Source organism: Hemitrygon akajei, chromosome 14 (assembly GCF_048418815.1).
Source record: "Hemitrygon akajei chromosome 14, sHemAka1.3, whole genome shotgun sequence".
Lineage (NCBI taxonomy): Eukaryota > Metazoa > Chordata > Chondrichthyes > Myliobatiformes > Dasyatidae > Hemitrygon > Hemitrygon akajei.
The window spans coordinates 37,092,840-37,109,190 of NC_133137.1; the positions used below are offsets into that span (position 1 = coordinate 37,092,840).

Sequence of the window (16,351 nt, forward strand, 5' to 3'; positions counted from 1 at the left end):
TTAGTAATGCTTCCACAATCTCTTCAGCTACCTCTTTAAGAACTCTGGGGCGTAGTCTATCTGGTCCAGGTGACTTAACTACTTCCAGTTTCTCAGGCACCTTCTTCTTAGTAACAGCAACAACAACACTCACATCTGCTCCTGACACACTCTTATTTCTGGCATTCTGTTGGCATTTGACTGATGCAAAATACTTATTAAGTTCATCTGCCATTTCTTTGTCCCAGATTACTACCTCTCCAGCATCATTTTCCAGTGGTCCGATATCCACTCTTGTCTATCTTTTACTTTTTATACATATGAAGAAAATTTTGGTATCCTCTTTTATATTATTGGCTAGCTGACCTTCAAATTTCATCTTTTCTTTTATGACTTTTTTAGTTACCTTCTGTTTGTTTTTAAAAGCTTCCCAATCCTCTAGCTTCCCACTAATTCTTTCTATATTATATGCCCTCTTTTCTTATGGCTGTCCGCTCTCCCCCATAGAATACCATGGACCCGATCAGAGATATTCCTGACACTGGCACCTGGGAGGCAATATAATAACCAGGTGTCTCTTTCAGTTCCACAGAGTCTGCTTTCTGCTCTTCTAATTATGGAATCCCCTGTCACTACTGTACTTCCCTTCTCCCCATCTCTTCCCTCCTCAGCCACAGAGCCAGATTCAGTTCCAGAGACCTGGTCCCTGGTAGGTCGTCTCCCTAATGGTATCCAACGTGGTGTGCTTATTATTGAGGGAAATGGCCACAGGAGCACTCTGCACTGGCTGACTATTCCTTTTCCCTCTCCTGACAGTCACTCAGGTATCTGCCTCCTACAATTTAGGGGTGACTACCTTCCTGTAGCTCCTATCTATTACCGTCTCAATCTTCTTTCTTTTCAAAGCTTTTTATTATTATTATTATTATTCAAAAATAGCACAAGTTTCAAACTGTCTCAATCTCGAGTTTGAGCCAAAGATCAATGAACTGAAACTCCAGTTCCCTAACAATTTCTAAGGAGCTAGTGCTTGGTGCACTTTGTGCAGCTGTACTTATAAGACCATAAGGTACAGGAGCAGAATTAGACCATTTGGCCCATTGAACCTGCTCCACCATTTAATCACAGCTGATCCATTTTTCCTCTCAACTCTAATATCCTGCCACCACCCTCCCGCCCCCCCCCCCACCACCACCATATCCCTTCATGCCCTGACTAATCAAGAATCTATTAACCTCTGCCTTAAAGGTACCTAAAGACTTGGCCTCCACTGCTGCCTGTGGCAAAGAATTCTACAGATTCACTACTCTCTGGCTAAAGAAATTCTTTCTCATTTCCAGTTTAAAAGGATGCCCCTGTATTCTGAGGCTGTATCTTCTGATTTTAGACACTCACACCATAGGAAGCATCCTCTCCACATCCAGTCTATCAAGGCCTTTCACCATGATTAGGTCACCCCACATTCTTCTGAATTCCAGTGAATACTGGCCCAAAGCCATCAAACTCTCTTCATATGACAAGACATTCAATCCTGGAATAATTTTCGTGAACCTCCTTTGAACCCTCTCCAATTTCAGAACATCCTTTCTAAGACATGAGGCCCAAAACAGCTCACAATACTCCAAGTGAGGCCTCACCAGTGCTTTATAAACTCTCAATATTACATCCTTGTTTTTATATTCTGGTCCTCTTGAAATGAATGTTAACATTTCATTTGCCTTCCTCACCACAAACTCAACCTACAAATGAACCTTTAGAGAATCCTGCACAAGGACTCCCAAGTCCCTTTGCACCTCTGTTTTCTGTATTTAGAAAATAGTCAACTCTTATTTCTTCTATCAAAGTGCATGACCATACACTTACTGAATTCCATCTGCTGCTTCTTTACTGATTTTTCTAATTTGTCTTTCTGCAGCCTCTATATTTCCTCAAAGCTACTTACCCCTCCACCTATCTGCGTATTGTCTCTAAAGTTTGCAACTAAGATATCAATTCCATCATCCAAATCACTGACATATGACATAAAAAGTATCAGTCCCAACACAGACCCATGTGGAACACAGGCAGCCAACCTGAAAAGGTTCTTTTATTCCCACTCTTTGCCTCCTACCAATCAGCCTTATCCATGCTAAAATCTTTCCTGTAATACCATGGGCTTGTAGCTTAAGTAGCCTCATGTGTGGCAGCTTGTCAAAGTCCTTCTGAAAATCCAAGTACACAGCATCAACTGACTCTCCTTTGTCTATCCTGCTTGTTACTACTTCAAAGAATTCCAACAGATGTGTCAAGAAAGATTTCCCCTTGAGGAAACCATGCTGACTACAGTCTACTTCATCACGTGCCTCCAAGTACCCCGAAGCCACATACTTAACAATTGAATCCAACATCTTCCTAACCACTGAGGTTAGACGAACTGGCCTGTAATTTCCTTTCTTCTGCTTCTCTCTGTTCTTGAAGAGTGGAGTGGCATTTCCAATTTTCCAATCTTCTAGAACCATTCCAGAATTTAGTGATCATTAAAGATCATTACTTATCAGGAAATCTGGAGGTCTAAAGATGTTCGGTCCAAATCATCAACTGTTTATTCCCATCCACAGATGCTGCCTGACCGGTTGAGCTCCTCCAGCACTTTGTGTGTATTGCTCTAGATTTGCAGCATCTGCTGTACCTCTTGTGTCTATGGACGTTTGCAGAATGCCCACACTAACCCTAACCGTATGTCTTTGGAATGTGGGAGGAACAGGAGCACCCCACGGAACTTCACGCAGTTACAAACTCCTTGCAGGCAGTGGCAGGAATTGAACCGTGATCAGTTATCACTAACACTATTAAGCAATGCGCTAGCAACTAAGCTACAGTGCCTCCCCGTGGTAGGAGTCTACCCTTCAAGTGCATATGTATGTTAGTGTTGAACGTATAATGCAGCAGAATGACAAAGGCTGAAGATGACTTTGGTTCCTGAATTAAGGCAATAACGTTTGACCAGCTTCCCATTAATTCTGCATATGCTCCTGTTAAAGGTGACATAATATATTGAAGTAAGAAAAATTGAGAAGAGGGTTAGAGTGATGGCATAGTCATAACAAGGATTGGGACTGTGGTGTATCTATTGGTTAGAACCACAGCCTGTATGTCACCTTGGGGTAAAATCCTGACTATTGGTACAAATAATATCACTATACAAGAAACTGAAGTGCAATAAAATGTCAGTAATTAAGCATCTGATATGGTATTTGCCTTATTTGTCAGTTCAAAAGGAATGACAATGCAGGCAGGGTGTATGGTTAGACTTGTGGCTTGAAACAGGTGCTGGGGTTCAGAGTGCAGGTGTTCTGCGTGTTGGTATAATTCCTGCTTCTCTTAAATATGCTAGATTCACCAGGACATTTATTATTACACCACTGTGTAACAAGTAAACGTGAAATAAAAGTGTATCTGAGCAATGATACAATTAACATTCAACAGTCTGGAAAACCTGCTCATTTGACACTATAGAAGTTGTAAAGGTGTCAGATTATATGAGCTTTACTATACCATGCACTCTGCTGTCCTATCTTTGAGACGCATACTTTACTAATTCTTAATCGCTGTGCAGTCGTCTGTTATTACTCTCTGGATATCCTGAACTTAGGTTTAACATTTGAAATGATCAGGGGTCACATCACATTGTTTGGTATAAATTTATAATGAGGTAAAAGCTATTTAAACTCTTCTACTTCTAACATATAATGTTGGAAACTTTGTCTCTGTTGGTAACTGAGCTCAACTGCTCTCTTGGGCAGAATTTCACAACATAACCTAGATTAATGGAAGGAGATACCTGGAAGACAGAAAATGGAAATGTGACAATTGATGGCAGTTTGAGAACCTGAGCAGAAATCTAGATTTAGGGGAGGAGAATTATCAGGTTTTCTTGTTATTGGAACAGAGGACCATTGAATTACAATCTAGTCCTGAAGAAGGGTCTCCGCCCAAAATGTCGACTGCTTGTTCCTTTCCATAGATGCTGCCTGACCTGCTGAGTTCCTCCAGCATTTGGTGTGTTGATTCGGATTTCCAGAGCTTCTCATATTTATAACTTATTTATGAACTTTATCTACCAACTGATCTCCCCATTTTGGAAGGTAGAGTTCACAGTCACAACCAGGCTAAACCAAGTTTAGCACTGCTGAGCAGACAACACCTGGTGACCACCTGAAAGATATAATGGGTGCTGAATGGAGTCAAGAATTGATACACAAGTTATAAAAAAAAATCAAGATCCAAAAATAGAGTTAGAATTATTCTTTGTTATTCAGTTCTTTGTTTTTTGGAATTGAAAGAAATTTATCACAGTTTGGCTTGGAGAGAAGGACTTGGTGAGGAAGGGGACTGAAAAGGCTATAGAGAGTAGGATTAGAGAAGTAATATACTAAATTGCCATTTTTGTAGGTCAAGAACAGGCCCTTAAGCCCAATGAGTATGGCAGTCTTCAAACAGGCATTATACCATTGTACACTAATCCCAGGGTCTCGGCCCAAAACATCGACTGTACATTTTCCCATAGATTCTGCCTGGCCTGCTGAGTTCCTCCAGCATTTTGTGTGTGTTGCTTATTCTCATCAAAGACCCAATTTACAGTGGCTAATTAACCACCAATCCACACATGTGGGAAGATAGCAAGAAACAGAAGCAAACCCAGGGAGAATGTGGAAAAACTCCACACAGGGAGCACCGGATGTCAGGAATGAACCCTGGTCATTGGAACTGCAACGCTGCAACTTGACCAGTGTGGTAGGTGTAGACTGAAGCTTAATGCTTCAGATGCAAATAAATGTGTGGCCTCTGTCAGTCGTGGTTGACCAAGGGTACTGCACCTCTGGTAGTCACTGGGAGTGGCTTCTTCAGGGTGCAATCCAGGGCCGAGTTGATATGGAGATCCGTCTGTTGCCCATGCAGTGGGAACCCCCCTCTCCATGCTGATGACAGGTCAGCAAGGAATGACGAAAGTCGATAAGAGTTTGGTGCCAGCAGCATCACAGGAGTTGCCGTGCCGGTGCTGGTGCCTTCGGAACTCCGACTCCGGATTTTTCCTCGGGGTTTACTCCCAAAGCCTTTCCCGTGAGCGGGTATGGCCACAAGGCAGGAGAGGTTTGAAATTGGAGTTTTCCCTCTCCTAGATAAGCTACCATGGTTAACGAGCCCCATCTGCCCAGAGCAACTGGTTTTAAGTCACCAGTGGCCCACCGTTGCCCCTTCTCCTGTCAGTGAAAACAGCTCCGCCGGGCATATGAACTATGCCACATGTGATGGCCAAGAGCTGGTCCAAAGGTAGTCATAGCTGAAGGGTGGTAGTGGGGACGAGCTCCCACTGCTAAACAAATGCTCTTCATGGCGTGCGTCTCAAACAGCCTCTGATACAAATAAATAATCTCCTCTAATAAAGTAACCTGGAACAAAGCAGTATGGTCACATAGTTAGAATTGGGATACTTGTGATCAAATGCATTTATATTCTAAAGAATAGTGGGAGCCCGGAACTCTCTTCTTGGAGAAAGTAAAAATAAGGTTAATTAATTTTAAAATTGAGACAGGAGACTTTTCTTTTTTTTGTAATTTACTTTTTTATTGAAGTTCATCATCAAACAAACATTTCCATAAGATGTATTTCAGACATTGTACATATATATCATATAATCATATATATCACAAATCTCCACAAAGTATTTATCTGAGGTATACACTTATAGAAAAGAGTGGAAAGAAAAAACAAGCAAAAGGAAAAAACTATATACAAGTAGGGAGTGATTTTTTTTACAACAGATTCATTGATTTGTGACAATAAAATCAGGCCTATGAGGCATTATGTAGTTAAACCATTTTTCCCAGTATGAATCAAATTGCTCCAGCTTATGGTTAACAGATGCTGTTAACTTCTCCATTTTGTAAATGTCCATTATAATTTCTATCCATGTATTTAAAGTTGGGCTCTCCTGTGATAACCATTTCCTAGTAAGAGTCTTTTTATCAGCCACCAACAGTATATTCATTAAATATTTATCTCTTTTCAACCATTCTTGAGGTATATATCCAAAATATATGGTCTTACTCTCTAAGGGTATTTCACATTTAAAGATGTCTTGTAGGGCACTGTGTGTCCCCCTCCAATAGTTTTTGATAACAGGGCAGTCCCAAAAAATATGATAATAATTTGCATTTTGATTTCCACAATTTCTCCAGCAAACAGGGAGGTTACTATCATAATGGGATTTCTGAGAGGGTGTAATAAAAGATCTTATCAAGATTTTCCATCCAAACTCCCTCCATTTCTGTGAACTGGTACACTTCCATTGATATCTCCATATTGTTGTCCATTCTTCCTCAGATATAATTATCCCTCCTTCTTTCTCCCATTTTGTTTTAATGTATGAAGTCGAATGTGTTTTAAGATTTGACAACCCCTTATACATGCTTGAAATGATTCTACTACCATTATCTGAATTATATGCTTTTCTAAAGAGCTCTATCAAGCATGTATTTGCCTTGGTTACGTTTTTAAACGTCTTATTAACATATTGTTGCATCTGTAAATACCGATAAAAATCTTGTTTTTCTAATAAGTGTTTCTCTTTAAGCATTTCAAAACTGAACAGTGTTCTTTCTTTCATTATGTTGCAAAGAACTGTTATTCCTTTAGCTGTCCAGTCCTTAAATCTAGCATCCAATTTATTTGGTGTAAAATCCAAGTCATATGCATACCATTTAAGAATTGCAATAGCTCCCTCTAGATTATATTCTTTTATAGTAATGTAACGGGGGTTTTTTCTTTTTCTTTGTTACTGTGTATGTAATCAAAATGGCGTCTTTGTTTTGTTAAAAGTAGGAATGCTGGCGCCTGTGTTAATAGTAGGAATGCTAGCGTCTTTGTTATGATAAGTGCTGGAAGCTTGTTTGGGACTGTAAACTGATTGTTGGCGGGATTTTGGGGAGTCGGGGCAATGGAGTGAGAGAGAGAGGACGGGATGCTGGAAGCTGGGCGACGGTCCCCGGCCCAAGGTTTTCGGTGATGAGAGGAGACGGAGACAGAGGAGTGTGGAGCGTCTGGTCGACCACCGTGGGGGTCCCAGGAGGCGGGTTGAGGAAGTCGAGGGGATCGAATGCCAAAATACTTCAGTAATTGAGCTCCAACGATTGTGCACGAAGTGGTTTGGACTTTGATAAGTTTGGCGCCTTTTCTTTTTTTTCTCTTATTCATATATACTGTATCGTTAGTAATCGCTTAGTTATAGTAAACTTTATAAATTGTACTCATTTAATCGCATAAGGTGTACTGTCTGTTTTTTGGGCGAGGCGGGGACATCACACAGCATCCACACCAGCTGATTACCCAGTTTGGCGGGGCCGAAGGCTGCTTCCCCTAGACTAGAACGAGTTTGAGCGATGCCTGAGGCGACCCAGGGGTTACAGTAATTTTCCATATTTTAAGAGTCAATTTCACCTATGGGTTATCAATATTATTTATGTACCTTTGCAGGTTGTTATCAGCCAAAATTGCTTGTATGGGGATGGGAAGTACCCGCTCCTCAATGTTTTTCCATTGAGTGTCATATGATGGGTACACCAACATATCACAGCTCTCAACTGTGCTGCAAAATAATAATCTCTAAGAGAAGGTAGGCCCCATCCCCCCCTTTTCCTTTGCTAATTGCTAAGTTTTGAGATGAATTCTAGGCCTTTTACCCTGCCAAATATACCTTGATAGCATCTTGTTCCATTCATTGAATTGATTTTGATTAATCTCTATTGGTAGGGTCTGAAAGGGATATAACAGTCTGGGCAGTATATTCATTTTAATAGACTCAATCCTTGAACTGAGACCGATAAAAGGAATCAGGTTCCATCTTGCCACATCTTCCTTAATTTTTTTATATAAAGGCTGATAATTACATTCTGATAATTTTGCCAAATCTTTTGGCATAATGATGCCCAAATATTTGAAAGACTCTGTGTGCCATGCCCAGGGGTATCGACTTTCAATTTCTCTTGGTGGGCTATAGTAATATGAAAGTGATTGGGTTTTATCTATGTTGATCTTGTATCCTGATAATTGACCATATTGTTCAAAGGATTGCATCAATTTAGGTAAAGAGTATGTTGGTTGCCCTAGATAGATCAAAATGTCATCCGCATAACAAGCCAATTTATGCTCTGTCCTTTTAATAGTAATTCCCCTGATATCTTCATTTTGTCTGATGTATTGAGCTAATGGTTCCAGATATAACGCGAAGAGTAGTGGTGACCATGCACAACCCTGTCTCGTGCCCCTTTCTAGGGTAAAACTATTTGATAAATATCCAATGATTTTAATCCTAGCAGTAAGATTGTCATATTGTGTCTGTATAGTTTGTTATGATCCCAGCCCCCTCCTTCCTAAGAATCGCAAGATCACTATTAATTCGGGTCTTGGACCCAGGAAATGAGAGAGAATCCTCAGAAAGACAACGCAACGGATTTGACCATTGTTTCTTGGAGACACCTTTGTGGATTGCGACCCTATGCTACGTGCCCACTATCAGGGCTACGTGTACACCCTCGGGCAATGTGGGGTGGGGATTGTATCACCCCACCCTGATTGACAGCTACAACTCTGCAAGTCAAGATAAAGGAGGGGCTGCAGGAGGCAGTCCCCTAGTGACGCACCAGAAGGAGACACCATCGCTCATGTGATAACGGGAAGCTATTCGGAAGCCACGTGTGGTCCGTTTCCCCTGGCGTGGGGAACGAGTGGCTGATAACACCGAAAAGGACTTCGAACTGACAACGGGGAACCCACATTCCCGATTCAACGGTTTGCGTCCAAAAAGACTGGCAAGTTTCTTTTCTCACCAAAAATCTCTCTCTCTCTCTCCAACACGTGAAACCCAGCGGTCCCCAAAAGGCTACAAGCCTGCATGAACTCGAGAGACTTTTATATTTCCATTGGACAATATTTTGACCCCTAGACAAAACGATAGAGCCACTTCTTATTGATGATTACTACTATACCCGCGCGCTTAGATTGAATATTGACGACGTAGATTATCTGAATGTTTGTATTAACCTTACTTTTGTGCCCCTTTATAAATAAAAACGTTTAAAAATAGTACCATCAGACTTCAACTGACCTCTCTATCTTTGCTGGTAAGTGACCCAGTTACGGGGTTCGTAACAAGTTTTAATAATTGTGTCTTGGAAACCAAATCTATGTAAAACTCTGTAAAGAAAATTCCAATTAACCGAATCAAATGCTTTTTCAGCGTCCACGCTTATCACTATTGCTTCGATTTTATTTTTTTGTATATGATCCATACTGTGAAATGTCCTTCGTATATTGTCTTGAGTCTGGCATTGTTGTATAAAACCTGTCTGATCGTTACTTATCAGTATGGGTAGAAACTCCTCTAATCGTTTGGCCATGATGGAGGTAAATAACCTATAATCTACATTAAGAACAGGTATTGGTCTAAATGGCCCGCATTCTATTTTATCCTTGCCTTCTTTTGGTATGGCTGAGATTATCACTTCCTTCCAACTGGGTGGCATTTGTGCCTTTTTTTTTTAAGAGCCCAGTTCAGTGTGGGGAGTAAAACAGGAATTAACTCATTTTTAAATTCTTTGTACCACTCTGCCGTATACCCATCTGATCCTGGTGATTTGCTTAATTTAAGCCTACTAATTGCAGCTTTTAATTCAACTTCAGTTATGTCAGCAGTCATCGTTCTATTTTGTTCTTCGCTTAAAGTGGTAACTCTAGAGAATTCAAGAAGATGTCAATTTGGGTTATGCTTCCCCCTGGAACTTTGGAATATAGAGTTTTGTAAAACACTTCAAAAGCTTCTTGAATTTCACTTAGCTTATTTTTTATTATTTTCGTTCTTGGGTCCCTAATTCTATGAATTATATTTTCTGCTATTTTTTTTTCAGTTTCCACACCAGTATTTTCATAGATTTTGATCCACTTTCATAATGCCTTTGTTTCAGAAACATTAAGTTTTTCCTGATTTCTTGCATAGCCAAATTATTTATTTCATTCCTAATTCTTTTAATTTCCCCTAATGTATCCTGTGCCAAATTCAATTTGTGCTTTTTCTCTAATTCCTTCAGCCTATTTTGTAATTCCGCTAATGTTTTATTCCTTATTTTTTTCTTATATGAAGATATCGCTATAATTTTCCCTCTTAAGACCGCCTTCAGAGTATCCCATAAAATGGGAGGTGAAACCTCTCCATTATCATTAAATTCTAAGTAGAGACCAATTTCTTTTTAAATTTGTTCCTTAGAGTACAGATCATTGAGTAGACTTGAATTTAGTTTCCAAATAGTATTCTTTGGTTGTAGGTCAAAATCAACAGATAAATATATAGGTGCATGGTCACTTACATCTATTGTCCCAATTCCACAGGTGTTTATTTTGTCTTTGTCTTTTCCAAATGTTATGAAATAGTCTATTCTTGTATATACAGAATGGGGAGCAGAATAATGTGTGTAATCCCTTGTCAGGGAAAAGGTCCCTCCATATATCAATTAAAGCAACATCCTCAAAAAGTGGATTAACTTTCTTATGTAAAGATTTTGTTTCATAGGTTTTTCTATTGGAAGAGTCTAAGTTTGGCTGTAATTGTAAATTTAAGTCTCCCCCACATGTCAGGAGACCTTCTGTTTCTGTTACCATAATATCAGTAATTTTCTGAAAGAAACCAATATCACTTCCCGGGAGTGCGTATATATTCAATAGAGTAACTGAATTGCCATCTATATTCCCCCTTACCAGAATATATCTGCCTTCTTTATCTCCCATTTCAAACACTTTTTCAAAATTTAGCCTACTTGAGATAAGAATAGCAACTCCTCTCCTATGTCCTGATTTATATGAGGAGAAAAACAGATTAGTGAAGCCCATTCTCTTTAGTTTTTTATGCTCATCACTTAAATGAGTTTCCTGTAAATATACTACATGGGCTTGTTCTTTTTTCATTTTGGACAAAATTCTCTTACATTTAATTGGATTTAATAGCCCATTTACATTAAAAGAAATTAATTTTACCTTGTCCTTAGTCATCTGTATTTATCTGTCAATGTATCAATGAAATTAGAATAAAACTTAATTGATCTACTCCCTGAACAAATAAGAACCAAGAAACGCAAATAATAACAAAAATGGCAATGAACGTGTGATTCCAAGGCTGAGGTCTCTAGTAGATGACCCTGCATTGAGCTAGAGGAAATGTCTAGCTGTGGGGGATAACCCCTCCTACTTGTGAGTTGAGGGCCCCCATTGCAGTATTCATAAAAGTCAGTGAACAAATCCATTACACAGAAAAAATTTCCCTGTGTACTCCTATATATACATATATGTGTATATATATATACATACACACACACATTACACACATACACATATATGCACACATATATATATTCTCATTTTGATGGGGGAAAAGGAGTAAGTGAGCGAATAAAGAATAACTAAGTAATATAAAATCCACATTATAATAAGTATTTCTCGAGATAGGTATATCACCGTGTACTTTTGCTTCCATTTAGCTTCTCAACATTTTTAAAGTTAGCCAAACCTTATGGCTCTTCTGAAGGGGGTGAGGACTGTCTTTGGGAAACTCCCGTCTGTTCCTGATATATTTCTCTCGGCCTCCTCCCGTCTCCTGCCTTCTTGATTCTCGCACTATTTCCCAAGCGGAGTGGGATAATTCCTCAGCCAGGCTTTCCCTCGTTTTGGTGACGCTAACGGGCAACCCTCTGGCCTTCATGTCTGTAGTCGCCTCTTCCACCGTCTGGTACAACCGCGTCCCGTTGTCATAAAAAAACTCGAAGTTTAGCAGGGTACGGAGTTTGAAATCTAATCTTATTTTGCTTTAGTACTTGCTTTACTTCGGAGTATTCTTTCCGTTTCTGGAGGATCGCGGGGGGGTAATCTTGGTCGAAATATATTAATTTATCCTCTAAAAACACTCTCTTCTTACCCCAGGCCCTTCGTAGAATCTCCACCTTGGTGCTGTACCGAAGGAATTATTATTGAGTGTGGCTTTCTATCCTGGGTAGGTTTTGGGACTAACGCGCGGTGGACTCTTTCGACTTCCAGCTTCATAGCCGGGGGAAGATCCAGCGCGTCCCGCAGTAACTTTCTGAGAAACTCCGTCATAGGCGAGCTCTCCGCTCCTTCGGGAATGTTGTAGATTCTGATATTTTTCCGCCGTGATCTTCCCTCCAGGTCAAGCAGTTTATCTTCTTGGTGATGTAATATTTTTATTGTCTTGCTCATTATCCGTTCCACGTTTTGAACGCAATCTTCCACCTTCTCAATTCGAGTCTCTGCCGCTGCTATTTTTTGATTAACGCTGGCGAGCTCTGCCTTAATATCACGGAGCTGCTGTTTTATATCTTTCTGGACCTCCATTATTTCTTTCAGGATTTCGGAGATATTCGCCGCTTCATCTGAACGAGGCCCGGCAGCCGCCTCGCTCGCACGCAGTCGGGTCGGAGAGCTGCTTGCTGCACTCCTCTCGGACGCAGGCTCCGCAGTGTCGCTTTTTTTAATTTCCATTTCTTCTCCCCATTCTTGCCCCTCTCTTCAGTTCAAATATTTTTCAAAAAATATTATATTTGATGAGTTAACGGGGCTTAATACGCATTTTTCCACAGGAGCTAGTGACTTAAGCTGCCATTCTCGACGATGATGTCACCAGAACGCCGACAGGAGATTTTTTCATTATTCATTCGGGGAAATATTTTAAAATTGGTAAACAGAATAAACATTTAGCTCTGCTGTGATCTAAATGAATGGGAAAGTAAACTTGCAACATCTTCTGAAATACAGTCCAATATTCACTGCCATAGGTGTTTATGTGTTGCATTATCAGAGATCCTGACCGGCCAAAAGTCATCAACATCATCATTATGAGCTGTGTTGTATGATGTGGTCTCCATGACCATGATTGTTCTTGGCAAGTTTTTCTGCAGAAGTGGTTTGCCATTGTCTTCTTCTGGGCAGTGTCTTTACAAGACAGGTGACCCCAGTCATTATCAATACTTTTCAGAGATTGTCAGTGGTTGCATAACCAGGACTTGTGATATCCACCACCTGCTCCCCATGGGCTCACGTGACTTTGGTTGGTGGGGTGGGGGGAGGGTGCTAAGCAGATGCTACACCAATCAGGTACATCAGCTGGTGACAAACAGCATGCCAAGGTGCCCAGGAACACAATCAAGAATAAACTTCACAGCCAGCATGAAGTGGGGAGGGATAGAGAGGGGATGTGAAATATTTAGCAGGTAAGTAAGTAGACAACAAGCATCATTTCATTATCTGATGCACGAGGCACTTTATTTATATAATAAACAATTGAATAAAAACATTATGCCCCAGATGATAGTTGTTTCACGATTACTGCTTCTGAAATAGTGTCATAAACTGTACACAGGATTAGTAAAAAGCCTAGATTTTGTTTATTAACATAGCAAATGTTATGTTGCAGACATCAATTTCAGTGTGAAATAAGTACAGACATTTACTGAATACCTGGGCTAAGTATGAGAGTCACTAGGAAATCAAGGGAACTGGCAATTAACCAGTTGGACAGTTATGCTAGAAGTATCATTAGAAGCTTTAATGGCCTGAAAGTTAAATAAACACAGTTTGGTGTAAGTGAGCATCTGTGAATAGAAGTTGCTGCTAATTAGATAGTGACAGCTTTCACACTTAACATTAGCTCAATCAGTTCCACCTGGACAGCTAGAAATTTAGGACAGCCCAGATAATGCAAGACTGCATTGTTATGTACAAAGAACTAAGATTTCAAAGCCCAAATCACTCAGTATTTTATAAAGATTTTTATTTTTTCTCACCTTAATCCCTTCCCAGTCTGCATTGGACTCCATCTATAGTTTAGCATTGATTTTAATCACATGGTCCAAGCAGACATGCCTTATTGACACGATCTACAAAAATAACTAAGACAAGTTGAGTAATTTGAGCTAATTTGCTGCTGTACAAAATTAAAATTTAAAAACTGAATGGTAAACATCGCTTCTATTTCTGATCCTCTCCTGGTCTCTGTAGCTCACTGCCAGAGTGCAAGGGGGTAACTGCTACTGCACTTACCCGGTTGTATATTTCACTTTCCTGTACTTGGCCTGCAAACATTGTAAGGGAAAGCGCGAATATGGTGTGAAGGGCTGATTTCCCAGTTTCTTACCATCAGCCAGCACATCTTCAACATATTGAAGAAGTTGGATCAGAATGCACTTCACATGAATATCATTCCTACCAGTCTCCACGTACATTGAACTCCAGTGAAAATAAATCTGAATGTGGTGGGGCTGAATCTTCTGTTAAATGCTCCACTACTGCGAAGAAATTAACTGGTCTTACAAATACAGGAAATACATACAGTAATACCAACAGAAAAGTCTGAGTCCATTATAAATCGAGAGAATATCACATTTGTCTATACTAAGCTGGCTACATACCAATTATTAGATTCTCTTGCACAGTAATTTTCCGTTATCTCACTTCCACTCACACATAGTTCCATATATGGTGCTTTTCAGTCCATTCCTGAAGTATGCCTTAAAACTTACAAGTGAGAACTTAAAATACAACAAATTCAGTAGATGCTGGAAATCCAAAGCAACACACACAAAATGCTGGAAGAACTCAACATGTCAGGCAGCATCCATGGAGATGAATGAACAGTCGACATTTTGGGCTGAAACCATTTTTCAGGACTGGACAGTAGCCAAAATAAAAAAGTCTGGGGAGGGGAAGGAGGATAGCTATAAGGTGAAACCAGACGGGTGGGAAAGGTAAAGGGCTGGAGAGGATGGAATCTGATAGGAGAGGAGAATGGACCATAGGAGAAAGGAAAGGAGGAGGGGCACCAATGGGGAATAGGAGAGGGGAAGGGAAATTGTTTTTTTAATTGAAGGAGAAATTGATATTCATGCCACCTGGATGGAATAAGGTTTTGCTCCTCCACCCTCGGGGGGGGGGGGGGAGGAGTGAGAATTTTATGTTCTTTTTTCCCCAACTCTTGAGTGGGGCCTGACATATTAAAACTTTCTCTTTCTCCTACTTCATCAAAGCACTAAAATCAGGAACTGGTACATCTCCCTGCTTTAGAATACATTAAACTAAATTTATTGCTCATCTATTATTAAAGGCTTGTAGATGAATAGATGTTTCTTTAACATTTGTATTATATGCCATAGTGTTGAACAGGTCACTAACATGCCTGACACAGAATTCCTGAAACAAACACTATTCCAAACTCTGTCACAGAAAGAGATCACAAGGCAGGAGGAGGATATGCTCAAAGCCTCCTTGAGAAACTGCCCCCGACAGTCCTTGGGAATCACTGACCCAGTCTGTTTAAAGTGGAGAAGCAATAGTTGGGAAGAGTAAAAAGCCCCTGCATAAATGGTGAAGGAGATCCAACACTCACAGACTACCCAACCCATCAGAAACCTTCTGCTCTTTCTCTGGTAGATTCTGTAGTTTCATTATTGGCCACATTAGTTAACCCAATTACCAAAGAATGTGAGTAAATGCAAGTAGCCCCTAATCCTAAAAAGGATGATTACGGGAACAGAATCCATGGCTGTGAAGCTCCACTAAATGTAGATGTGGCTTCAGGATTACTTTTTGATCCATATATGTGCAATATGGATTCTGTGCACCAGCCATTCACGAACACTCATCTGAGTGACAGTATAATCTTTCAAGCAATGAAAACTGGTTGGGACCTGTGGAGGACTATGTACTAATCACAGGTGACCAATTTATAGAGAAGGTGTCTTCCTTACAGATTTATATCAGTTTGTTGGCTTCATATGAAATTCAGCCTAAATTTCTTGTTTCACGGGTTGATGTTTCTTCTTCAGTAAGTGCAGGACTGAAAGGGAGTTGAAGACTCTGTCAGTGAGAGCATTTGCTCCATGCAGTGAATCCATTCCAAGGGAAGAGTCGCACTTTACAGCCAAATTTGCACCTCCCAGTTTTTAAATTACGTCCAGGCTATTCGTGGCCGGTGCCAAGTCTAGTAAATAAGAATCAGAAACAAAAAAATACGTATTAGAGTGTCTATACTGAAGACAAAATATTTGAGAGATCCAAAACCAAGCTATATTGTATAGTACAGCAAATATACTACATATTACTTTCTGTACTATAGAGGAAATACTACATTGTATACCAGACATTCCAGACATCCACTTTCAATTCAGACACAAGGAATTGTTGCTTCAGGCGACAGCACCTGCAGTCTGCTAAAGGAACTCAGCGAGCTGAGCAGCATACCTGGAGGCAGGGGGTGTAAGTAGTCAAGGTCTCAGGTTTGGGA

The 16,351-nt window shown here is 40.2% G+C and overlaps 1 protein-coding gene across 5 annotated transcripts in view; it reads right to left on the reverse strand.

Annotated features, from left to right (window-relative positions):
* Positions 1-13,308: 13,308 nt before the first annotated feature.
* tchp (trichoplein, keratin filament binding) overlaps positions 13,309-16,351 on the reverse strand; it is a 47,336-nt gene continuing 44,293 nt past the window's right edge. For all 5 annotated transcript variants that reach the window (XM_073065858.1, XM_073065854.1, XM_073065855.1 and 2 more), the window contains exon 13: positions 13,309-16,048. In XM_073065858.1, the coding sequence (XP_072921959.1) occupies positions 16,016-16,048 (33 nt within the window). In that variant the 3' untranslated portion in view covers positions 13,309-16,015. The remainder of the gene's footprint in view (positions 16,049-16,351) is intronic.